Source organism: Pelobates fuscus, chromosome 4, assembly GCF_036172605.1.
Source record: "Pelobates fuscus isolate aPelFus1 chromosome 4, aPelFus1.pri, whole genome shotgun sequence".
NCBI lineage: Eukaryota > Metazoa > Chordata > Amphibia > Anura > Pelobatidae > Pelobates > Pelobates fuscus.
Window position 1 is genome coordinate 136,794,816 of NC_086320.1, and position 27,802 is coordinate 136,822,617.

The following is a 27,802-nucleotide window of genomic DNA, read 5'->3' on the forward strand; positions in this document are numbered from 1 at the left end:
TGTTTAGGTGAGTGCAGCCAGCCCCTTGTTTTTCCATATATATTTAGGAGTCTAGCCAGCTCCTTGGTTTTGCACCGCCCCCTGTCACAGGTGTCTCATCTCAGGACCCTATTTAAGCCTTGTACTGCAGAGAACTTGAGATGGAAGGATTTCCCCAAGTGAGTAGCTCATTTAGTAGACAGTTGGAAGTGAGAGTAGGACCTGCCAAAGATGGGGTACATTGACGTTGTGGCAGGCTTATGCAATGTATGATCATATAATGTAACTAAACCCCCATTATTTTTTGCCTAGATTAGGTGTTTTTAATAAAACTAGTCAAATCTGTCAGCATCAAAGTAGCTGTTTAGAAGATAAGGGAGTGCGCTGGATTTCTATTTTTACTGTACCATTTGGCCCCCAGCAGCACCCCATTTAAGCATGTTTAGGTGAGTGCAGCCAGTCCCTTTTATATATATTTTTTCCACTGGTAGCACAGTGAATAGACCATACATTCTGCTCTTTTAAAAGATAAACTTTCACAATGTATATTATAATGTCAAGAAACACTAATTATGCAAAATAAATATAACACTAAGACAATATCAAAATAGCAGGAATTTGCAACAAATGAAAACAATCTCAGACAGTATTTAAGCTTTCTATAGGATGTAGAATATATTCCTGTATAATTGGATGTTAAATTATTATTTATGATATTCACAATGTATACATGAGTGTAAGAGGCTTGCTCAATTTCATATAATGAAACAAAGTGCATGTTTTAAATCAGCTGACTGCTCTCAGTCAATGAGCTAGCCTCTGTACAGCCAGGCTAGCTAAGAGAAGAGAGTTTCGATGCTCAATGGAGGAAATGATCGGCACCCAGCAGACCTAAAGTAAGATGTCAAATCGCTAGTAAATGAATTGACTACTTACACTGGGAGGGGGGTGTAGAGCACTCCTGGAACCATAATTACTATGAACTTAAGTGGTTATGATGCTTTGAGTGTTCCTTAAAAGGGACTCTCCAGTGCCAGGAAAACAAATCCGTTCTCCTGGCACTGCAGAATCCAGAAGTGCCCCCCCCCCCCCCTCCACCCCCCATATCCCGCATTGTTGAAGTCATTAAAACCCTTTCAGTGACATACCTGACTCCAGCGCCAATGTCCCTCGGCGCTGGGTCAGGCTGCGCCCACGCTCCTCCCCCGCCAACGTCAGCCAGCGGGAAGATCTAATGCGCATGCGCGGCAATGGCCGCGCACGCACATTAGACCTCCCCATAGGAAAGCATTATTCAATGTTTCCTATGGAGATTCCGGCGACGCTGGAAGTCCTCATGCATAGCGTGAGGACAGCGTTGTTTAGATCAGTGTTTCCCAACCCAGTCCTCAAGGCACACCTACCAGTCCAGGATTTAGGGGTGACCCAGTTGTGTCTAAGGTGTTTTTTCTTTTTTTTCTAAAAACACCTTAGACAAAACTGGGTAATCCTTAAATCCAGGACTGGTAGGTGTGCCTTGAGGACTGGGTTGGGAAACACTGGTTTAGATGACCAAAAGTCGTCTAAGAAGCCGGAAGTCCCTCTAGTGGTTGTCTACTAGACAGCCACTAGAGGAGGACTTAACCCTGCAAGGTAATTATTGACGTTTATAAAAACTGCAATAATTACACTTGCAGGGTTAAGGGTGATGGGTGTTGGCATCCAGACCACTCCAATGGGCAGAAGCGGTCTGGGTGCCTGGAGTGTCCCTTTAACTGACTGAGTTCAAGTTTTGTATTTCAGGAAAGCCGCTGAATGTTCACTGACATGCAAGGGGGGAATTTACTAAGCAAAGGCATTAAATGAAAAGACAGAAAACAGTTAACAAAGCTCAAACTATTATTATACTGCTTGCTTGCTTGACATTTTCACCGGATTATGGCTTTCTCGTTTCAAAGCAACTGCCCTCTCACTTTTGGCATTGACAAACTGCATTCAATATAATTGAGTTTGATTTTCCATTCATTGTAAGGTGCCCAACTATGCAAGGTGTTTGCTTTCATAATCCAAACATTATGACTTTTTATTAAATTGCAAAGTCAGCAAACAAATTTACATAAAATAAGGAGTATTACTATGTGCAATGAGCACATAGATTTTTTTTTCTCTCTTATAATAGATTAAACCTATAACAGGGGCCAAAATAAATATGATTTAATAAACATACCTGGTTCAAATATAACCAACAATCTACAATGGTGCAAGATTTTTTTCTTTTGTTTCATTTTCTTTTCAAATCACACTAAAACAGTAAAACGAATTTGAATGCAAGGACAAAACCAGTTGGAGGTATTTATAACATTTTTGCAATTGGAAAATTGGGGGCCATACAACTTTAATGGAGTTAGAAGGAACATGCCACTGGTTTCCATTGCTTCACTTTCAGATCTTTATCCAACTTTTCACATAGTGGAACATCAATACATTTTCCCCAGTAGGTTTCAGAAAAAGGTATCAAACGTAGTAACACATAAGCAATTTAAAATACAGTGCAAAACAGCATAATTATTATTAAAGCAGAATGTCAGATATCCACAGAGCCACTTAAAGAAGCCTTCTAGAAATGGTGTGAGGGCACATTTTAAAGTGACATTTATCTGAACATGGTTAAATACAGTAGAGTTTTGGTTTCTTATTTGACATGGTGACTATAGGTAAAAGGAGACTATTTACCCTTTTTACAAAAGAGGTTACGAAAGGTTCCACAGAAATAGGTCCTAAGTCCATTGTGCATATCAACATGAAGCTGGTAGCCATGTAGTCCATAGTTCGGATCAATGTCATCCAGGATTGGAGTATGTGGAGGAAATGTGTATACTCTTGAAAGAAGATGTAAAAAATACAAACTTGTTTTACGGTTTTAATTGCATTATATTCAGACAGGATTATTGTTACTTTCCAAAAATATCTGGGGCTTCAACCAAAACCAAACCCACCTTCCCAAGGACTCATCCCTGTACAATGAACATTCCCTCAAATCCTTTCAAGGCTTAGGTAGAAGCAGTTCATTTTTTCTAAGCATCCTAAGCCATGGAAGAGCTAAGGGAGGGTTGCACTATACATACTACTGAACTGTGTCTCTTTTTGTTGCAGTTCAATAGGCATGGATATTCAATGAATGTAGTGCAAAATATTTAAAAAATATTTAATTCTATCCAGGAATAAAATGCAGTTTTGAAAGAGAAAAGAGGCACTGCACTCAATCATAAAAAATAAAAGGGTCCTAACTGAGCATGGGTCAGCATATCCCACAAGATCAAGTATAAAAGAAAAATTATCAGGCAGAATTATTAGACACTGCAACGTTTTGACCTGTATGCAGGTCTTTAAGCTTGATAAAGACCTGGGTACAGGTTGAAAAGTTGCAGTGCCCAATAAATCTGCCTGATTTATCACACTGGGTGCCTGAGAATTTTTATTTTATAAGGAATAAAATGCAGTCCCGAATATAATTTCATACCAACCCAATGCTCAATTGTACCATCATGCTGTGTTTTTATATAGGTGAACAAAAACATGGAATTGCAAGAAAAGAAGACAACGTAATTCCCATATCATTTCCCATATCATTCTTAGATCACCCAATCTCTTTGCCAGCACCACTCTTACCTATAGTTTCTCAAAGCTAATCTCCAGCCCATCCTTTAGATGTCCCATCGTCTCTCCAGTTGCCTTCATCTAATGCCCAACTCATCCCCAGCAGCATCATATCATTTCCAGCTCTCCTCGTCATGTTCTATGTATTACTTTCCCAAATTTTACCCCAAAGTCCGCCATTTTATTTATAGAGGAATGGATTAAGAAAAACTTTACTGCGCTTGGGAATCTGGGGCTAAGGATTCTCACATATGGGGCTATTGCTCCTAAACCTCACCTATATCATCGATTATCTTTTCAGGTATTAACTCGCTAGGTGACTTCAGTCCTCAATCTCTAAATGAGAAAAAAATTAGCTGAACAATATGAAATTGGGCATTACCATTTAAAAAGCATGTTTTATTTTTATTCAAAAAGTTATTTAGTGTTTCAAATACTGGTTATCAATGTTTCAAACACAGGTTAGACTTTCATATTTGATGTTGTTTTGAGTTGCAAAATGAACAATCTTAAAGTACACAGGACCTGAGAGCCAACATGAAAAAATAATAATTATTGAATGCAGATAATCTAGTTCACCCTAGGCTGCGAAAATGCTTTGGTGTTTTGTATTTCTTTAGCTAACTGGCAAATAGCCAACTGAATTTAGTTTTCTTGACCGTAAATATGCTATTAGACTACGCATTACTCTGAAATCGTAGGCCATCAGCAGTTTTCTTGAACACAAGTCCTTCATCTCTATGTCACATCAAAGGACAAGTACAAAGACAGTATATTTACTTTTTCATTTTGTAAAAAGCAAACAAGTATGTCTCTAAAATAAGGGCAACCAATATTTTCCTTTCCCTTCTATATATTTTGAAGAGAGAAAAATATTGGTTGCACTAATTTTATAACATATTTAAGATACATATATATATATATATATATATATATATATATATATAAATATATTATATAAATATATGTTATAAAATTATATATACACACACACATATATATATACATACACACACAAATTTACTTTTAAAATGAATGTTAACACTTTACTTGAACATAATGAAGTGCTGTTCATTTAATATTATTATACATTTAGTTTGTTGATAAAAATAATTTTTTTTGTTCATATATTTGGAAGCCTGAAAATAGCTTCAAAGCGTGAGGAGCCAAGCAGCCAAAGTAATTTGTAATTTTTTTCTCGAATCTCAGTCTGTGCCCTGCATAATTGCCCAAAAGCAATCATGGACCTTGGTACCTGAACAATGGACTTCTTGACAAAACATACTGACACCTTGCAGAAAAGTAAAGGTAGTCAGAAACCAATCCCTCAAGTAGAACACAAAGGACAAATGGAGGTTACTATATTTTCTGCTTGTCTGCCTTGTAGTGTAAGGACTGGAATTAGCATGCATAACAAATTACCTCCACCAGTCCCCTCTACACAATTTCCTATTTTTCCACCACCAGCAGGAATATAAGGGGTATTATACCCAGACACCATTGCAGGAAGTGCTTCAGCTGATAAGTATTACACATAAATAATAATTTAGCCCCTTTGATCGCTCTATTGGTATGCTAAACACCATAACCACTACAGCTAATTGTGCAAAGACCAATAGGTGTCATCACCATTTTTTCTGTCAAATAGTTTTGAGTAGTTTGACAACAAAATACAGCTCTCTAGGTGCCTAAAATTCAGTCCCTCATTTACAACTTAGTAAAATTAGGAAGTTTTGGCTGAAAAAAGTTAGTTGCTAAAACCCGGAGTTCATGCCGACCTGGAACAAGAAGCATCGCCAAATAAAATTGGCCACAGAGGTGCCAATCTCAGCCTCAGTACTGCTGAACTCAGACCTTTACGTGCAAGATGAACAGCATGCTTCAGAACCTAAAAAAAAAACCAACCATACAAACTAATATGACATGTCTTACCTTTGAATAGGCCAACGCCATTCAAGAAATTGGGGAGTGTGAAAACAAATTAGGGACCAAGATTGATGAGACAGATGAGTCCCACAACATGCAGGAGGATAAGCACGAATCCCTATCGGAAGCAGTAACCTCTGTGGAGCAGAAGCTTGCAGACCTAGAAGATAGGTCTAGACGGAACAATATAGGAATGCCCTACGGGGTTCCCGCACGGAAGCTGAAGAGTTATTTTAAAGAATATGTTGCGATTCTTCTACCTTAATTTGACAATTCAGTTTTCATCGTCAACAGAATAGTGTCAGGATTACAGAATGATCCAGCACGTAGAATTGTGTAACACAGAGGACTGATAGGTAACGTATACCGGACCTTAGAATGGCCGGACTAACGTACCAAAGAATAGTCAGGAATAGCCGAGGTCAAGGGATACAGAAAGACACAACGATAAGGAAGAGTCAGGGATGCCAGAAAACAGGGAAGTCAAAAACAATGCCAAAGTCAAATAACCAGAAATACCAGAATCAATAACGCACTCTCAGACAACCACAAGGGAAACCACGACAGGGCACTGAGCAGGATGAGAACTGGGCCTAAATACCCCTCCTCTAGATCTGATAGGCTGTAACCGGCCTTTGACCCCAAAGGCAGTTACCAGGTTCCCATTTGCAATAATTGCTGCTCAGCATTAACCCTTCTGTGGATTTGGTTGCTGCTCGGCACTTTTCATGTGTGGACAGTAAATGCCATTAACCACATTTTTATAAGCGGATGAATACGTGACAAATATATTGCTTACCCAATGTAAGAAACAACATCTCATACCGCTGGGGACAACCCACCTGGCTTCTTGTCACAAGAAATAGGGTCACTAAATACATTGAGTCTGGAGAGGAAGGCAAATGACTATTGCACTAATGTGACCTTGCACCCTCGAAAAAAATCTAATTCTCAGACAACACTAAAACTTAAAGCCAACAAACTGGCAAAGGAGGAGACCTCTGCCTCTACTACCACCTATCCATGTAGATCTCCCATCCGAAGACCAGTTGAGTTTTGTAAATTGATAGGTTTGTACTATTTGCTTTCTCTAATTAATAGTTCTTTAATTATATATGACAGAGGATAGCTTAATGTTATCCCAGGCACAACATGTAACATCAGTTTTCACCGTGCCCCATTTATGGCCTATATAACTTGAGCTAAAGCAGCCCCTTAAGTTATCTCAAGTTCGCATTATACCCTCATAGTTGAGTGAATATCACATTTAACTCATTTTAAATCGGGTTTCCCTTTGGATTCCACTAAGTATTATACTTTTATTTGTTCTATTAGACTGTTGTTTTTCTTTATATGTAACCAAAAGAAATGCGGTAGCCCTCATATAGAACAGGATTCCAGATGGTCTTTCACAGGCTTTTTATAGACGTGTATACATTGTATTGTTCTGTATAGATATTAACAAAATAATAATCAGTAGGGATCCCTATATGAATAGTATTGGGATATATATATTCTCTTGAGACAGACCTGTACACTGTTGCAGAATCTCAGGACCAACATCACACTATAAACCTTTACATCTCTTACAATAGCCTCACCATCAATTAATATTGCACACATGCCTTTTGATGACAATATGACTTTAATTGTTTAATCCCACAGGAGACGCTGCTTGTGGCAACATTTAAACCATTAACATTGAGTGAGTGAATTTTTAAACACAAAGCATCTGCTTTTATTGGACTTTATGTTTTATATTGTTATTTATTTTGTTTTATACTGCTGTTTGGCGACCTGCTCCACTTATCAAGCTGCTACTACAATCTATATTGAGTGGAGATACGCCTCTAATTTTATTCCAGCTTGTAAGTGCATTCTAATAAAAAAATTGACATTTTAAAATTTACTTCGCCATTTGCGTTTTTTTTCCTTTCTACGCATATAAGGATACATATCATCTGGAACCTTCCCTGGTCCGTTTAACCCCGGGTGGGGTGACAAGCCTGAATCATCACATGTTTGTGAGTTTTTTAAACAACATCACACATTTTATTGTGTCTTTACTGTATTACACTATGTCCTGTTTATTATTATTATAGATCTTCAGAGATCTTCAATTTTACCCATTCATCCTGGTCTACATATCCAGGTGGTCTTTTTTATTTTATACGTATACTAGGTGTTTTTCCCATCTTTGTTGTGTTTATTTCTTGTAAAGTGTTGGTGAGGCACACCTGGGAACACTTGTAGCTCTAAGTAATATATTTATTTCACTTTAGTGTATTTACCTATTTTGTTTTTTACAAAAAGTAATACATTTGCTAAACACTATAAAAAAAATTATATAATCTGGACTTAAACCCTAATATTATTCAGCCCACAGCAGAAAAAAATAATAAATTTCTGGTCCCTTTGTAAAAAGTCTCAACAGAAAACAATTAAATTCTGAATTCACCCATCTCACAAACAGACATTTTAAAAGCTACAAATACAGTACCAACTGGTAAAGCTCCGGGACCTGATGGTTTTACTATGATATAAGTTTTATTTTGGTATATTAACACCTCATTTAACTAGATTATAGATTATTGAATAGATATTGGACTACGGGTATAATGCCAGAGGAGCCTTTATTTGCACAAATAGTAACCCTACCCAAACCAATATCTCTGATTAATAATGACACAAAAATGTACTCCAAAATATTTTCGAGTAGACTATCTCAAATTCTTCCATCACTAATTGTGAGTTTTGTTTTAATTCATCAGGTCCCGGATAGTACAAGGCGTTTTATTAATTTAATACATCAAATTAAATTAGTCTATCGGTGGTACTTCACACCCAACAAACAACATGCCCCACGTCCACACGACTCATAATAGATAAAGCAACGGTGGCAGCCCCCTGTGCTTGGATGGTATGGCTGTCAGTCTCTCAGATCGCTGGCCCAATTTAACTCTGGATGTCTGAGAGCAGTGGAGAAAGGAGTCCCACATGCTCCTGTCTGAATGTGTTTTACATACAACCATGTCGTTGACTTGTGGCATAATCTTGTTTTGTCACTATTGCATATGCAAATGTGGAGATAAGGGCCTCATTAATTTACATTTGGGAGCAGTCTTCTGGAAATCTAATAGTTTCAACAATAAGGACATTGTCCTGTCTTGCCTTGTCTAATTCGGCTGGGCAATCCATTAGTAGGAATGCAAGCAGTAGTCCACTTTCACCAAAACACAAACTAAATTCCACCTCCTGCAATGTTTCTTGCTTTACAACTATCTTGTGTTGGCACATACTACTAATTCACCAAGAATTCAGTTATTGTACCTTTTAAAACTGACCTCCTGTTGCTCCTAACAAATACAATGTAAATGCAATGTAATAAAATCAATTCATGGCACAGAAAGTCAATTGAAGAAAAAAATACAACAACAAATAAATAAATATATGTAAAAAAGCATCCAGGTCCTACTCTGGTGCCTATAAATCAGTGCTTGTGTAGCATAAAACTCATAAGGCGTGGAGGGTAGGACCAGGGTGTTTTATGCACATTTTTTAATTTTATTTTATTTGCGTTATATTTTATTTCTTTAATGCATTATTTCTGCGCCACTGACTGATTTTATTACATCACAAATAAAAGGAAGCACTTTATCTTGAGGGTTATTTTTGTTTGGACTATTTTGCCAAATACCTGCCGCTGTGCTTTCTGGCGTACCCGACTTTCTATTCATGTATATTCCAGTAAGGGTAAGTACACCTAATTTCCTTAATCAGAGTGTTTCTCTCCAAGCCTGTGATTTGTTGCCCTGTGCATGCTACAACTCAAACAGTTTAACTAAACCGATATGGTCTCAACCTCGAAAACATTGAATTGTATTTATTTTGAATTCCTTTTCCATGTCATTCCACTTAGGCAGTACACTTAGGGATTCCCTGCTCCCCTCATCACAAGGCAGAAATAGTGATGTACTGCCTTGTGGGCAGCACAAAGGATGCTGAGTGAGGCGACTGAATCTTTGTTCAGGGTAAAGTATTCTGTGAGGACTTAATTTGTGAGTTGTGTAAGAGGGTAGAGTTGAGGCGCCAGGACCACGTTCTAATAGTGTCTGGTATGGTTAGCGTGATAGTTATGTTGGCATGGTCAGGCCAGCTAATTATCCTGATACTTGTGGATCTTACCATGTTCGTCAGTGCTGTTGAGGTTAAGAACAGGTTTATCCTAGAATGCGAGCGATGTGGGTGTGAGTAGAAAGTGTAGTCGAGTAGATGAAGTTTGAGAAAAAGGATCAAATCGGATCGTGCTGTGGGGGATTTGGAAAATAGACGAGACGTGGGGCGCTTTCGGTCTATAGTAGGGGACATTACTGTGTTAAAGTCTCCACCGGTGATCAGGTGGTGTGAAGTGTAAATTGATAAGGGAGTCCGTAGTGGATTCTAAAAGGAAGCATTGAGTATGTTCGAACCACTGTTACTCTGAAATAGACACTGACATAGAACATAGAAACATAGAAACATAGAATGTGACGGCAGATAAGAACCATTCGGCCCATCTAGTCTGCCCAGTTTTCTAAATACTTTCATTAGTCCCTGGCCTTATCTTATAGTTAGGATAGCCTTATGCCTATCCCACGCATGCTTAAACTCCTTTACTGTGTTAACCTCTACCACTTCAGCTGGAAGGCTATTCCATGCATCCACTACCCTCTCAGTAAAGTAATACTTCCTGATATTATTTTTAAACCTTTGTCCCTCTAATTTAAGACTATGTCCTCTTGTTGTGGTAGTTTTTCTTCTTTTAAATATAGTCTCCTCCTTTACTGTGTTGATTCCCTTTATGTATTTAAATGTTTCTATCATATCCCCCCTGTCTCGTCTTTCCTCCAAGCTATACATGTTAAGATCCTTTAACCTTTCCTGGTAAGTTTTATCCTGCAATCCATGAACCAGTTTAGTAGCCCTTCTTTGAACTCTCTCTAAGGTATCAATATCCTTCTGAAGATAGGGTCTCCAGTACTGTGTACAGTACTCCAAGTGAGGTCTCACCAGTGTTCTGTACAATGGCATGAGCACTTCCCTCTTTCTACTGCTAATACCTCTCCCTATACAACCAAGCATTCTGCTAGCATTTCCTGCTGCTCTATTACATTGTCTGCCTACCTTTAAGTCATCAGAAATAATCACCCCTAAATCCCTTTCCTCAGATGTTGAGGTTAGGACTCTATCAAATATTTTGTACTCTACACTTGGGTTTTTACGTCCAAGATGCATTATCTTGCACTTATCCACATTAAATGTCAGTTGCCACAACTCTGACCATTTTTCTAGTTTACCTAAATCATTTTCCATTTGGCTTATCCCTCCTGGAACATCAACCCTGTTACATATCTTAGTATCATCCGCAAAAAGACACACCTTACCATCAAGACCTTCTGCAATATCACTAATAAAAATATTAAAGAGAATGGGTCCAAGTACAGATCCCTGAGGTACCCCACTGGTGACAAGCCCAAGCTTCGAATATACTCCATTGACTACAACCCTCTGTTGCCTGTCACTCAGCCACTGCCTTACCCATTCAACAATATTGGAATCCAAACTCAAAGATTGTAGTTTATTGATAAGCCTTCTATGTGCAACAGTGTCAAAAGCCTTACTGAAATCTAGGTAAGCAATGTCTACTGCACCACCCTGATCTATAATTTTAGTTACCCAATCAAAAAAATCAATAAGATTAGTTTGGCATGATCTCCCTGAAGTAAACCCATGTTGTCTCTGGTCTTGAAATCCATGTGTTTTTAGATGTTCAACAATCCTATCCTTTAACATGGTTTCCATCACTTTCCCCACTACTGAAGTAAGGCTTACTGGCCTATAGTTGCCCGACTCCTCCCTATTACCTTTCTTGTGAATGGGCACAACATTTGCTAACTTCCAATCTTCTGGGACTACTCCTGTTATCAATGATTGGTTAAATAAATCTGTTAATGGTTTTGCTAGTACACCACTAAGCTCTTTTAATAGCTTTGGGTGTATTCCATCAGGTCCCATTGACTTATTTGTCTTTACTTTTGACAGTTGAAATAGAACCTCTTCCTCTGTAAACTCACGTGTAATAAATGACTCATTTATCCTTTTTCTTAACTGAGGTCCCTTTCCTTCATTTTCATCTGTAAATACCGAACAAAAATATTCATTGAGGCAGTCAGCTAGACCTTTATCCTCATCTACATACCTTCCTTCTTTTGTTTTTAATCTAACTAATCCTTGTTTTACTTTTCTTTTCTCATTTATGTATCTAAAAAAAGTTTTGTCCCCCTTTTTTACTGACTGTGCTATTTTCTCTTCTGTGTGGGATTTGGAAGCTCTTATAACTTGCTTAGCCTCTTTCTGCCTAATCTTATAGGTCATTCTGTCTTCCTCACTCTGGGTTTTTTTATAATTACTAAATGCTAACTTTTTGTTTTTTACTATTTTGGCCACATCTGCGGAGTACCACAGTGGTTTCTTGAATTTTTTGCTTTTACTGACAAGCCTAATGCAATTTTCTGTTGCCTTCAGTAGTGCAACTTTTAAATAATCCCATTTCTTTTGGACTCCATATAAATTGCTCCAGTCTGATAATGACTCCTTTACACATATTCTAATTTTAGAAAAGTCTGTTTTTCTAAAGTCTAAAACTTTTGTTTTTGTGTGGTGTGACTCAGTCACTGTTCTTATATTAAACCACACTGACTGATGATCACTGGATCCTAAACTTTCACCTACAGTAATATCTGATACCAAATCTCCATTTGTTAACACTAAATCTAGTATGGCCTCTTTACGAGTTGGCTCCTCAACGACGTCTTTACTGACATATCTACAACAACCTTATAAAATATGCAATGACCTTTGTCTGTTGCTATATCTCCAATTATAAAATTATATATGTTTATGTAAAGATTCAACTAGCTGCTCCTGTCATTCATATGTTTAGGTGCTATACTGCTCTCAATAATAGTCTTTGTTGGTGTATCCATTATGCATTCCATTGATTGATACAGTACTGTATATATGTATATACTCTTTTTGTAAATTTGTATATATGCATTTACTTATAGTCCACACTGTTCTATTCTGTTTCTGTTTTTGTCTCACATGACCTTTCCCCTCCTGTCTCGGTTTTAGTTTCACATTTTTTGGGTCACTTTGTCATATATTGTTTTTGCATCACTTTTTCTTTTATTCACCATAGTAATCTCCTCTTTATTTCCTTTTCTCATATTCTCTATCTTGCTCTAACAGTTAGATTCCCTCTTTTGCTCACTCCTTGCATACTGCTCTACTATTTAGGTCTGTGCACATCCATTACTCAGTATATTTCCCTTTCTGCACGTCTGTGCTTTCTGCATCCTGGACTATCTGTTGGTGTAGAAATGTATGCTTACACTGTTGCATATTTTGGTCACCACTTTTGTATTTTCTTATATATTCTTCCTACTTGCTTTATTTATTCTTTATTCACATTACGCACGATCATTCACTTTTGGTTTCCATGGTAACTAGACGCCGGTTCACGGCCTTTTCCGGTCGCACTCATTTGACGTCATCACTCAGTTACACCTCAATCTAATTACTGCACAGCGTTCACACATGGCTTTGGGGGCACATCTATTCCAGGGTAAGTGATTACCTCTTAATTATTTCTGCTATAAATGCCACTGTCTCACTCTTTTATGCATCTTGATAAAGACCTGCGGGTCGAAACATCGATTTTGTTCAACACTGATAAAATTTACTAAACAAGTCCTCTGGAGTGCTCTTCTCATCATTTTTTCGAATTAGAAAATAAAAATTTAGCACGAATATACATTGGAATAAGAAGCAGATGAACATATAAATAAATAGTTTCCAATTTCTTAAAAAACATTAACTTACTGGTCAGGAAATCCCAAGATACTTTTTTCAAGAATTTGATGATAATGTAGAGTTGCCATAACAAATGCTATTTCATAATCTTTCTAAAGAAAAAAAAAAAAAGAAAACAATATCTTTCTTATGATGACGAAAACAAAAAGTGACAAATGTTCTCTGACAGTTTCAATTCCTTAATATCATACATATTATATGTCACATATATAAGCACATAACACAGATCAAGGAGCAGCGCACACATAAAAATGCGTTTTTAAATTTTATAAGGCTACTTAAAATCGCCTATTTTAGTAAACAAATATGGGAATTCAGTTCCACCATATGGCCATATTGTGCTAAGCCCACCACTACTTCACAGTGCCCCAATATCGGTGGGTCGTATACCAATTCCAATGTGGAAGACAAAGTAAAATAGTGCTAGTGCTAAATAAGCAAAAGTGCATTATTATAATCGGTTGTAAGAGCACTGTGAATATATATAATGCAAAATTAATGTGATAAATGCATGGAGCTGCGGAGGATGCCTTTTTGGCTTTGTTGATGTGAAAGTGGACATCAAATTCCATTTGCTTCATCTCCTGCATTAGTTGTCGAATGTCTTGTTTATTGGTTGGGGCTGAGTCATCCCCTTCGACTTACGGGCTACTTGGTGACTGGGACCGATGTCCCTCTCTCTGTCTCTCCAAGAGCAGCTCCAAGCGTGTGGAACTAGGTTCAGAGTCAGGATCAGCCACCATCTTGTGGCTTCCGGGACATTGCAGCAGACCCCCCATTTTAACGAGTGTCTTTAAGCAAACCCGCATGTGATTTCTGTGATCTTCCCCCATGTTGGTGTTGGGAGGCTGCTGCTGTATAGTAGGTAGTTGGGTCCAGCACTCAAAATCTGTAAGTAGTGCCGCGGTACCTGCCAGGTCCCTACTGGAGGGAGGGTGAGGTAGGCGCGAGACTTCTAGTGGGCATTCTTGCCCTTTTGGGCTAATAGAAAAAGCAATGGTGGCAGCCCCCTGTGCATGGATGGTATGGCTGTCAGTCTCTCGGATCGCTGGCCCAATTTAACTCTGGATGTCTGAGAGCAGTGGAGAAAGGAGTCTATTTGGCGTTGTGGCTAAGCTCTGCCCCCATCTGAATGTGTTTTACATACAACCATGTTGTTGACTTGTGGCAGAATCTTGTTTTGTCACTATTGCATATGTAAATGTGGAGATAAGGGCCTCATTCATTTAAATTTGGGAGCAGTCTTCTGGAAATCTAATAGTTTCAACAATAGGGACATTGTCCTGTCTTGCCTTGTCTAATCCAGCAGGGCAATCCATCAGTAGAAATGCAAGCAGTAGTCCACTTTCGCCAAAACACAAACTAAATTCCACCTCCTGCAAAGTTTCTTGCTTCACAACTATCTTGTGTTGGCACATACTACTAATTTGCCAAGAATTCACCGTTATTGTACCTTTTAAAACTGTCCTCCTGTTGCTCCTAACAAATACAATGTAATAAAATCAAATCATGGCACAGAAAGTCATTTGAAGAAAAAAATTAAATAAAAAATGTACAAAAGCATCCGGGTCCTACTCTGGTGCCTATAAGTCAGTGCTTGTGTAGCATAAAACTCATAAGGCGTAGGACCAGGGTGTTTTATGCACATTTTGTTATTTTATTTTTTTGTGTTATATTTTATTTCTTCAATGCATTATTTCTGCGCCACGGATTGATTTTATTACATCACAAATAAAAGGAAGAACTTTATCTTGAAGGTATTTTTGTTTGGAATATATCGTTAAATACCTGCCGCTGTGCCTTCTGGCTTACCTGACTTTCTGTCCATGTATATTTCAGTAAGGGTAAGTACACCTAATTTCCTTATTCAGAGTGTTCCTCTCCAAGCCTGTGATTTGTTGCCCTGTGCATGCTACAACTCAAACAGTTTAACTAAACTGATATAGTCTCAACCTCGAAAACATTGAATTGTATTTGTAGCGGAGCGCTAGTTTAACATAGACTTTCTCCGCTGGTCTTCCAAGAGTTGCTCAGGATCAAGTAAATTGTCACAGGAAGAACAGCATAGCAGTAAATAAATTAATCCACGAATATCCCATCACCTTTCCCAATGACTGGACGACAAAGTATCAGGAGCAGAACTGATGTTTAATGCCACATACCCTGCTTTTATGCAACTCTCCCATGCAAGGGAGAAACCCACAGAAAATTATACATTCTCCAATCACAAACTGGTTACAGCCCACACATCCCCTCCCCTTAGACTGGGAGATAACCCAATTAACAGTACAGTTGAAACATACATTTTTCCCTGTTTTCTGGATGTACCCCAAGACTATGACATACACCCCTACATTACATATCCCTTGATAGCCCTGATCTGGGTGAGCAACATACTCAAAAATCACCCATATTGGTTCAGGGGTTCGTTTTACCGACCGCACACGAGGCAGTAGCCGAAAGAAGTTCCATGTATTTTGGCCATGCGGTCGGTCTCCATTCGTGAGGTGAAAAACACAAAAATAGTCAATAGAATGGGCTCTGCCTGGGTTCGCATGAATCCCCTTGTTCGTGTGTAGCTTTTTACCGAACGCCTGGCCGTTTGTGTGTTTTCCCACAATCGGTTGGAGGTATGGAGGTCTCTGCGGTGTTCGCGTGGTGGAGTGTCCGATTTGGGTTGCATACACTCGACGACCAAACACGGCTGGTGCGTTCGTATGGCAAGATGGCCACTGCCACGTGTTCACATGTCGAACGGCGCCCACCCAGGGAATACACAGTGTGTTCGTATGATTGTCAATCAGGCTAGTGTGATTAACAATAGGGAGGTAAATTAGAGCCACAGTCCTCTCTGGGGTGGTCTGGTTGTTCGCCAGTTTGTTCGTTTGTCGAACGGTGTTATTTAACATATTGGCCAGTGGGTTCTTACCGAACAACCAGACGAATGCTTCAGCAGCTCACTGATTACTTTTTGTCTTAAAGTAACGAACCATAGGGAACATAATGTTGCAACAATAAACGTTATGGACAGCCTAAATTAAGGACGGTGGATAGTAGCCAAACGCAATCCGCTACAGTATTTTTTTTTAATTCCTTTTCCATGTCATTCCACTAAGGCAGTACACTTAGGGATTCCCTGCTCCCCTCATCACAAGGCAGAAATAATATATATATATATATATATATATATATATATATATATATATATATATTAGAAATATTTGCACTCTGGTCAAACTTGCAGATTAATGCCGGGTGCAAACTGTGGCTTGAAATATACAGAGTAGAGTAGTTTTTATTTAGGGTATATTATTTGCTGCATAATTTCATTCATTATTCCTAATCCTATTTTTAACTTTGTTTTTATCTGCTACAATTTTATCCTTTTTTATTAGCATTATTTTTATCCTTTTATTCCTTCCTTTTTATTCCTAAAATTATATCTGTATTTGCTTATATATATTTATTTCCATTTTTTCATTTCTTAAAGGCACAGTGTATCTTATATTTATATTGCACTTTCTATTACCATCATATTTTAGCCATAATCACAGGTCAGCTCCTAGTATTTGCACACTACTTCAGAGTGTTCTCTCTGCCGCTTTTAATATTCAATCTGGTCTAATAGGCAATCCTAGTAGGTGGTCCTTGGATCTCCTGTATCCATTCCTTCTTGGTCTGGCTTAACATCCAGCTTCAGTTCTGTCCTATATTTTTCTTTAGCTTGGATAATTTATTTGTGAGATTGTTATACAATATGCACAATCACAACAGTACTCAAGGGTTCCCCATAATACAGAACTGTGCGATCCCCATTCTTTTTCAGTGCAAAATCTATAAAACCTAACCTATTGATGGTGCCTTAGAGAGTCTCTGAATACGTTTCCTGAGTATCCACTGCATGTGGATTCAACATTTTACATTAAATTGAAAGCTGGTCCGCTAACCAAAACATTTTCTTTAAAATAATGATTTGTGAAATATACATATAAATTACCTTCCAAACTCCAATCAATAGGCCAGGATGTAGATGGTGGACATTAATATGATGGTCATAACCAATAATTTTGCTTGATTTCAAGTCAGTTATATCATATTCAGCAATAAGCGAGAATCTCTGAGGTCTATTTTACAAAACATAGAAAAGCATAAAAATAGCAATCAGTATAAAAAACAAATCACAGGAGATTCATTTTAAAATCAATTAACAATTAAGACAATTCAACCCTTCTCCAAAGAAAAATATTAAAATAAATAATGATGGTTTTCAGTAAATAGTCTCAAACTGCCAGTGCACTTATCTTATCTGAAGCGCCTACTTAGAGGTCTATTACACAAACAAGGTCTGTGTATAGAATACCCAGGAAATAACTAAAGAGTTACTCCAAACAAAAATGTTTTTATAAAATTTGTATATGGAGTAATCTTTGCTGGAATTGTTCCCCTACAATAGCAATGTTGTTGGAATGCAGGAGTGTGTTTGAGTGCAGTGTTAGCGTATTTATGTGCAGTGTTCGCATTGGAATGCTGGGATGAATACATTGCCACACGCATAGAAACACACTTACACTTACACATATGTACACACACACACAATCAGAAACACACACACACATGCAGGTACCCTCCTGTCTCCTTAACTTTTGGTTACAGAAGGGTGGCTTCCCGGGGTCCAGTGGGAGTTGGATGGGCAAGGCTGATGGGAGTCTGACTTCCTCAGTCCCTCTCCTCCTCCTGTGTATGCCTCCTCCACCTCCCCAGTGGCACTCTGTTACTCGGGAGGAAGTGATCTCACTTTACTTCCTCCCAGCAGGCAACATGAAAGGGACCCGGTCCGGAGCACTCTTAATGGGCCGGGAGCCCCTGATTAGATCAGGTGCCGTAGTCCACAGGTTTTGGAAGACAGCAGTAGGCCCAAGAGGCAGTTACTTTGAGCCCCCAAGGAGTAACTAGGCCCGGGGCAGCAGCCCCGTTTGACCCCTTTAAAAGACAGCCCTGGGAAACAATGGCAACATACAGTTGCAATTAAAATTATTCAACCCCTATCAAAAATCAGGTTTATAAAGACTTTCAGCTGTTGCAACAAACAAATAAAAATAAAAAATGTCTAAACACAACGAATGCTTCAAGTGGTTTCCCCAAATGTAACTGAAAATGCAATTTATAATGACTTCTCCAGTCTCAAAATCATTCTGATTTTCATTGGGGGTTGAATAATTTTGATGGCAACTGTATATAGCTACAAAATACCAGATTTCATCTCAAGTGTCCGAATGATTATAAAGTTGGTTACAATGTTACGTTTTCTAATCTTTTTTTGAGTGATTACCTCTCTATATTGGTATTGCAAAACTAAAATGTGTATTCTACTTGGTTTAACCATGGCAGCCATTTGTGTGTCATGGCGCCCAAAGTTTTTTGTTATACAGAAGTTTACGACAATCTCAAATCTTAGGATGGTCCTAGCTCCTTAGATTAAAAACTGATATCTAGTGCACATTACAAGGTACATGTACTTGTATAAACATTCTGAATATTTGTGATCCCTAGACTTAGAGCTTAAGTCCTAATGTATATTATAGTTTTTTATTATTGTATTTATTTTAATTTAGGTGGCATTTATGTATGTATATATAGTTTGTATGCAGAACATTTCAGGTTTGAGACTTCTCTCATTTCTTATTTTAAAGAGTGCGACTGTGCAAATTTTTTTAACATTTCCCCTTACTTTAGGATTGTATATCTCTGGTGGGAAATCAGATAGGAACTTGCCCATTTTCACAGATACAAGTCCTCATTAGTAGCATTCTGATATAAACATTTTAAGTTTGAACTTCCATTGGTTACAGAGCTAGAGCTAGTAGATATCTGGGGAAAAGCCTACTTTATTCATGTATTTTGAGAAACAAACATATGTAATATAATCATAACAAATAATAAAAATGAACTGTATTTTCCAGTAATTGTGTTTAGGATTGGCACAACACAATTTGAATCTACATTTTTGATCAGATGCAGTCAGATTTCCTCACTCAGTTTCTCATAAGCCATGTAGGAGCATCCAACAGCAGTAGTCAACTTGACACGACAGTTTTCTGCATGAGAATACAACACTGAGGGCTATTGCGGATCCTGCAAGATTGCCATCACTTGTGACAGCGTCTAGGAATAGACAAAAATTACGGTTGGAGGTTCACTTTTTTTCAACCTGTTGTGGCCATGAAAAATGACTAACATTTTAACACAATATTTGCGCTTTTACGGCAATAACTCCAAACGTTATTAGTTGGCCATTTAACAGATATTCCCTGCATAAATGCCAGTTTTATGCACTTAAAAGTTAATTGGCAAACCAGTTTAACCAGTGCAGAGTCAGGAGGCAGGCTGATGGGTAGTGAATAGGATGGAAGGAGGGACATGTTACTATAGTTTTGTGAAGGTTTTGACATTTTTTAGCGCTTTGGGGAACACATGTAGCAGTACAGAGGCTCAGAAGCCTTCACAGGTCTTTGCAGCCTATTTCATTTTCAGGCTGCTAGCATGTGCTCTAGTCCCATATTTTTTATGCTGGGATATGGAGTTTGATCTATCCAGGGCAGCATAAACATTTATCTCTATTTAATTTAAGATCCTGGGACGTTTAGTATAAAACTGTATAATTTCTTTATAGTTTTTATACTTGTGTTTAGATTAACTTGCTTAAATAGCATTTGATATGTTTTAACTGCAATCATGGAAAATATATGATTAGTACTGCAAAAGTTAATTGTCTAGTTCGTTTTACAATTGAGAGCACTTTTTTATTTTTGTTACCACTATGGTTATTGATTTTTAGGTGTTTGTTTATGTATTTATAACTTTAGTAGGGAGAGTTGGTTCAAGTAGACACTAGTGGTTAGACCACGGTGTCGAGGTAACTTTTAGGGTGAATTGAGAGATTTATTTATTTTTGTGTGAGGCTTTTCATCTGCGTTTAGACCTGATTACCCAGTCCCTTGTTCTCTGGGGACCCTGTGCCTCTTCTCTCTCCCTAACCTCGTTTACACTACATTGCTGTCAGACAGACACTAAGGGAACTGGAACTTAGATGCTAGCTAGTACTCCAGACAATTGATTCCCTGGGCACCGTTTAGTAGATCTCCCTTTTTTTCCAGTTATACTTTTTGTTTGCATATCCCTTTTTATCCTTAGATTGATTAAAGGTAGGGCCTCCCTTCCTCATTTTTTATACAGTGGAGCTCTCCTGATGTTGGTTTCCCCTTGTGGGACTCTACACATCACCTACTCCTATTACCTACATATTTTGGAGGGTTACCCCCTCATTGGAGCTCCCTATTAGGTGGTTACAGTGGTGCAGCTCATGAGCCCTTGACTTGTATCCGGACTCCTGACCTGCACTCCGTTTACTTTATTTCTCCATTTTATATTATATTTTCATCTAACATCTCGTTATTAAACATTATATTTTGCTGCACATTCAGTGATTGTCATTTGGTGGTTACCAGTTAGGTAATATATTTGCCAACATACCTGAAGCAGCTAATAATCTAAATTATAGCTGAACAAAATGAAAGGGTTGGTTTTGAATGCTTGCAAATATATGTGGGTTTCAAGTAGCTTTATTGTGGTCTATTGTTAGGTAACACCAGGACACATGACTGGTGGCCATCTTGATGCTCTTTGAAGTACATGGTCATAAGCCATATTAGTGTTCCTGAAAGTTTACCACAGTAGTTATTGTGAAATTACTGAATTGCGCAAACTAATTCATCCAAAACCACAAACCACAACACAACCTCAGGCTCTACTATAAGACAAACAGGGTTATTCTAAAAAATAAAGCAGGGGAGCCCAAAAGGTAGATCCCCAGATGTTGCAGAACTACAACTCCCGTGATGCTTTGCAGGCCTTTAGAATAACAAAGCATCACAGAAGCTGTAGTTTTAAAACATCTGGGGATCTACCTTTTGGGCACCCCTGCTTTAAAGTGAAAATAGCCAGGAATTCAACGTGATTTAAAGCAAATTTCAAATCTAAGATCAGAAAAGTTAAAACAGTAGCATAGCTGACTTGGAGAATGTTTTAAATTCTGATATTTCTGACAAGATTTAAAATTCACTTTGAATTTACTTTGTATTCCCAACAATTCCTTTAGTGAATAATCCTGATAATAGTCCCTACTTTGTCTTATGGTATATTTGGATTAGTTTGGAATTTCAATGAAATTCCAAAATAAGAAACAAAGAAGGTGTTTAAAATGTAGTTAGCTGAGTGTATAGAGATGTCCCGAACAGTTCGCTGGGAACTGTTCGCCGGCGAACATAGCTTGTTCGCGGTCGCCGCGGCGGGCGAACATATGCGATGTTCGGTCCGCCCCCTATTCGTCATGGAGGTTGGAGGGTCTGGGAGGGAGGGTCTGCTGCTGATTGGCTGGAATGTGTCTGCTGACTGTGAGGTACAGGGTCAAAGTTTACTCAATGATGACGAATAAGGGGCGGACCGAACATCGCATATAGTTCCCGGCGAACTGTTCGGGACATCTCTATGAGTGTATAATATAATGAGGCACTAGATATCAACATAAGCTGAAACTTAACTTTTATTCTATTTTTGTTTTCTAAATGATAAAATAAGTAAAGTGAAACAAAAAGTAAAAAAATTACACTTTCTAATAATGAAACTGTATTTAATATGTAGCAAAGATAAGTAGTTTCTTAGAAAAAGGGTACAAACAGGAGCTCACAGTCTTAACTAGTTACACATGAAGTAGCAGAGAGGATTATCAACTAAATAGTGCTTTTTTTTTTACAAATAACTAAAAAAATCTAAGTAAAAGGTAAATAAGGAAATGGTGTAAATCCTATATGTTCCCTACATGTTCCTTTGAGGGCACATCCATAAAATCCTTATGGCTAAATAATATCAAGTAGCTACTGAGTCGGGATGGTATATTACACAAAGCATTTTATAAAATAAAAATATATTGCAAAGATTTCCCATCAAAAAGTTACTTAATAGTAATGAGATAAATATCACATCATAGTCCGATAACTCATAGTATCAGTGTGGGTACTGGGTAAGACATATGGGCCCCTGACGAGCGTTTCACCTCTGATGAGCTACCACTGGCAAAGAACGTGTCAGAGGCTCAAATTATCATTTTCTCATGTCAGTTGCTATTTTTTTGTACTTTTTTTCCACTTTAATTTTCTCATTGTTTTAAAAATATAGAATAAAAGTTAAGTTTTAGCTAAATCTTGATATCTAGTGCCTCATTATGGTATTAAACACTCAACTAACTCCATTTTAAACAACACCTTATTTGTTTCTTTTTTGGTTATTACTTACTAATTTAAGGGTTAACCCCCAATTTGTTGGTGTTTGGAATATCAGCTCTACTCTATCTTTTTTGGTTTTACACTTCAATAAAATTCCAAAGCAATCCGCATGAGTTTATTGCAAAGATAGTATCTTTAGGGCATACTCAGAAGTGAAAGAGCTGCTTTAAGTCCTCTTTGGTTTGAAACTCAGCTAATCCAACTCAAAGACTGCACATCGTAAAGAGCTAATATGCCTTCACGAATCCTAACATCATACAAAAACAATGAGCATCTCAAAAATGCACTCTGGAACAGTTTCAGTGTAACATATTCCTCCTCACCTTGTGGTCTTTGCACCCAGCTGCCGTGTGTCTGTATAAATGACTTTTGTAACATGTTAATGGACGCCGGCTGCTGTGGATCCACGCCAAATTATAGCCCCACATCCGGCCACGTTAATGATGCCCAATCAGAAATGTAAAGCACTTATTTAAGCTCAAATTTACTTTTCCTCATTGCCTTGTCGTGGTTTCCCTAGTGGTTGTCAGAGAGTGTGTTCCTGAGCGTTTATTTCTGGCATTTGACTTTGGCTTCGTTTGACTTCCCTGTATTCAGGTATCCCTGACTTCTGGCTTTCTCTTATCGTTGTGTCTCATTCTGTATCTCCCGACCTCGCAAGTATCCTGACTATTCTTTGGTGCCTTAAGTCTGGCCATTCTAAGGCCCGGTAATACGTTACCTTTTAGTCCTAGGTCTGACACAATTCTATGTGCTGGATCAATAAGTAATCCTGACATTCAGACCATCAACTTGTGCTAGGTCTTTGAAAATAATAGGGCTTGTAACCAAAGAGTGTTAAAAATGCCACCCTCCCCACATAATGTAAAACAAAAGATGTAATAAAAGTGTATTAACGTATAGGTTTTAAAATAAAAACAACTACAAGGCATTTTAAAAAGACACTATAGGCACCCAGACCACTTTATCTAATTGTTTACATTGCAGTATTAAGACACCTTTTAGGCGCTTTCTGCAATTTACAGAGTTTGACTCCATCAAATAACTCTAAATGTCATCACACCTAGCATGAGGATGAGTGTCAAGCAAAATCCCATTCCTATAAGAAATGCCTGCAATCCTATGAGGAAAGGCTGATGTGCATGGCGCTCACAGAATGAGGTAGCTTTTGGGGCAGAGGAACACTATAGTGTTAGGAATCCTAACACTAAAGTGCTCCTTAAAATATTTTATATTCAGCAATAAAAAAAACTACAACCACTGTAACTCACACTCTGCACTGAGAATACACTGTCTCTGCACAGGGGGAGGGGGAGTGAGCGATGACGTCACCGCTGTGTGTCATTTCTTGTCTGTGAGCTGGTTAATGGTAACAACAATCAGAATCCTGTATGAAAGAAGGATCTGGACATCCTGTAATGGTCCAAGAGCACACACCATCCGAGTCATATGAGATTATGATTCCAGGCTTGTGAGTGATATTTTATTGTGTGCATATCCCTTATTTTATTTGCATTACTGTATTGCACTATGGTATACATTCTATTTTACAGAATATCTGTTATACTGCCATTTTAAGAAGCTCCATCTTGTTTATGTACGTATATTGTTGATTTTACAGTGGTTTAGGGGACACCACTTTGAGGTGTATAGAGCTTCTTATTGATTCTTTTCCCACATTGTGCACATATTTGCTAAACCACTGTAACAGTTTTACTGTAACCCCTTAAGACCGCATGGCGTTCTATGCCGTCCTTATTTAGATGGCTCTAAACGCTGCAGGGTGGCATAGAACGCCCTGCGATCTTTTGAACTTACCCGGGTGCCGGCGATCCCACGCCGGCGATCGCGGTATGGGGACTTACCTGGCAGCCCAGAGAGTCCCCCTCTGTCCTCTTCGGCCCCCTGGGCCATGTGATCGTGAGGTCCTTGCGAGGACCTCACGATCACATGGACGGCATAGCCGTCCATAGCAATGCCAGCAGGGGGAGTGCCTGTAATGACAGGTACTCCCCCTGCTGTCTGAAAATAAAATGAAAACATGTTAAAACAGTGTAAAATTAAATTATATATACTTAGATCATATATATATTTATTATATATATGATGTAAATATATATATATACACACATAAATATACATACACTGTCTACGTGTATTTTAATATATACATAATTATATATTAAAATTAAAATACACGTACAATGATATTGATTAAATATATATATATATATAATAAAAAATATATAAATACATTAAAAAATAAAATTAAAAATAGATAAAAAAAATATATATACATGCATAATTTCGTTCTAACTGTATTTTTTAATTTATATATTGATATCAAAATACATGTAGAACGAAATATATATCTATATACGTATATATCACTATATATAAATAAGAATAATAAAAAAAATTATATACATATATATATACACACACACATATATATATATATATATATATATAATAATTCTACGTATATATTTATGTCATAATTTTACATAATTAGGACATTTTATTAATTACAATTTGCAAGACCTGCCTGACAACCCAGGCCGAAAGTTCAGGGAATTTAATTTTCTAGCACTATAATTAACCCTGTAACTTTCCAAGACACCATAAAACCTGTACATGGGGGGTACTATTTTACTTTGCAAATATTAGTGTTTCAAAACAGTAAAATGTATTACAACGACAATATCGTCAGTGACAGTGAAATTATTTGCATTATTCACACACAAATGGCACTTACACTGACAATATAATTGTTGTGATACGTTTTACTGTTTTGAAACACTAATATTTGTGTGCAGCGAAGTCTTCCGAGTATAACAGTACCCCTCATGTACAGGTTTTATGGTGTTTTCAAAAGTTACAGAGTCAAATATAAGGCTTGCATTTCAGTTTTTTCACATTAAAATTCGCCAGGTTGCCTTTGAGACCATACTGTAGCCCAGGAATGAAAATTACCCCCATGATGGCATACCATTTGCAATAGTAGACAACCCAGGGTATTGCAAATCGGGTATGTTCAGTTTTTTTTTTAGTAGCCACTTAGTCACAAACACTGGCCAAAATTTGCGTTCAAATTAGTTTTTTGTATTTTGAAATATTAACACTAACTTTGGCCAGTGTTTATGACCAAGTGGCTTCTAAAAAAGACTGGACATACTCCATTTGCAATACCTTGGGTTGTCTTCTTTTGCAAATGGTATGCCATCATGGGGGTAATTCTTATTCCTGGGCTACCATATGGTCTCAAAGGCAACGTAACCAATCTGGCGAATTTCAATGTTAAAAAACTGAAATATGTAATATGCTATATTTGACCCTGTAACTTCCCAAAACACCATAAAATCCGTACACTGGGTACTGTTTTACATGTGAGACATCGCTGAATACAAATATGTGTATGTTACCGCAGTAAAAGCAAACAGTATTTTGACATTCACAGTTAAAATGGCACGCAGAACTAAAAAAAAAAATTGTAATTCTTATTTTTTTAAAATATTTTTTTAATATTAAATTATGTTCCATAACTAAATAATTGATGTTAAACTAAAGCCTTGTTTCCCCATAAAAAAAATTATATATAATAAGTGTGGGTGCATTTAATACGAAAGAGGTGAATTACGGTTGGACAGACATATAGCGCAAATGCCAGGTTTTGTTTACGTTTTGTTTTGATCACAACTTGTACATTTGGCTGCGGTCTTAAGGGGTTAAGAAACATTTAGTCTTCACAAATCTTAATATATATATATATACACACACACTTAATCATTTCATGTTTTATCACATTGTGTTTTCTTTAGCAACAAGTTCAAAACTTTTCCTATATAAACTGTACAATTTTATTGGCTAGCTATTGCACATGATACTCATGGGTCCCACATCAATAGGAATAATGTATAGCAAATATGAAATGTGTATGTGTTATTGAACTATACATTCTACATGCATTAATTGTTCATAATAATATTACACCATTGTCACATTTTACTGAAGTAAAAAAAACTACAACACTAACAATACAAAAATTTGTAAAAGATCTTTGGTAATATATTGTCATTGTTGTTCTTCATAACCTACTCAAGAACCAAGTAAATACAATTAAAATTCAGATACATTAAATCAAATATTTGAATGAAAACATACCCAGATTTAGTAGGAATCACACATGCATCGAGAAACACTGGTGCGATGCCCTGAAGCTTTAGTTTGGTCACAGAGCCAAGAGAAGGCCATAATAAACTTTCCCAAGATAAAGTAAGGGATGAGTGAGTAAATAAAGTTTCCACTTGCTCAATTACATTTTCTCCCCCACTGGCGTCCTTGAAAGTAATGGTCCACCGCAAATCTGACATTCTGTTAACAGAGACCAAAAGAGGCAATGTTTAGTGAGAGACCTAAGAAATCAATCTGACAAAGGTTGATCCAATATGACAAATAGAAAATGAATATTTGAATAGATGGAAAATGGTCTGCTTTATATGGACTTTGGGAGTAGTAAATGTATGCGTGTGCACATATTCTGAAATGTCAAAAATTTCTTGGAATTTAGAAGATAGGGCCAATACATTTTATTAGAAAGCAACACACAGACAGTCATCCATACTTTTACACACAGCATAGGATACTGTCTCTCTCATATGCTTTACACGTAGGAGAAGAGGTGTATGCAATAGTCCGCTCCTCCTGCTTCATAACTCTGTTTGCCATTAGTGCAGGGCACTGGCTACCTGGCTGTGACTCAGTATGCCACTAAGCCACCAGTGACCAGTAGTGTTCCTATATAGAAGGGGAAGTGCTGGGTTGTAATACTTATCAATGACAATCACGTCTCTAACACATTGCCTCACTCATAAAGGGGCTCTGCCACTATTTGGGATATTGCATATTTTGTAAATACCCCCTAAGGCGACATTCAGCTTGGGGCGCGGAGCATAGTTATACTTATCTGACGTTGCACCCCTGTGGGCACCATCATCTTCGGTCTTCAA

General features: G+C 37.6%; 1 protein-coding gene across 1 annotated transcript in view; it reads right to left on the reverse strand.

Moving 5' to 3' along the window:
- Positions 1–27,802, reverse strand: part of FBXO15 (F-box protein 15) — a 156,030-nt gene that overhangs the window by 44,464 nt on the left and 83,764 nt on the right. Inside the window, exons 6-9 of the mRNA XM_063450479.1 lie at positions 26,958–27,167; positions 17,453–17,579; positions 13,465–13,547; positions 2,692–2,837 (exon numbers count right to left, since the gene is read on the reverse strand). Of these exons, the coding sequence (XP_063306549.1) occupies positions 2,692–2,837; positions 13,465–13,547; positions 17,453–17,579; positions 26,958–27,167 (566 nt within the window). The remainder of the gene's footprint in view (positions 1–2,691; positions 2,838–13,464; positions 13,548–17,452; positions 17,580–26,957; positions 27,168–27,802) is intronic.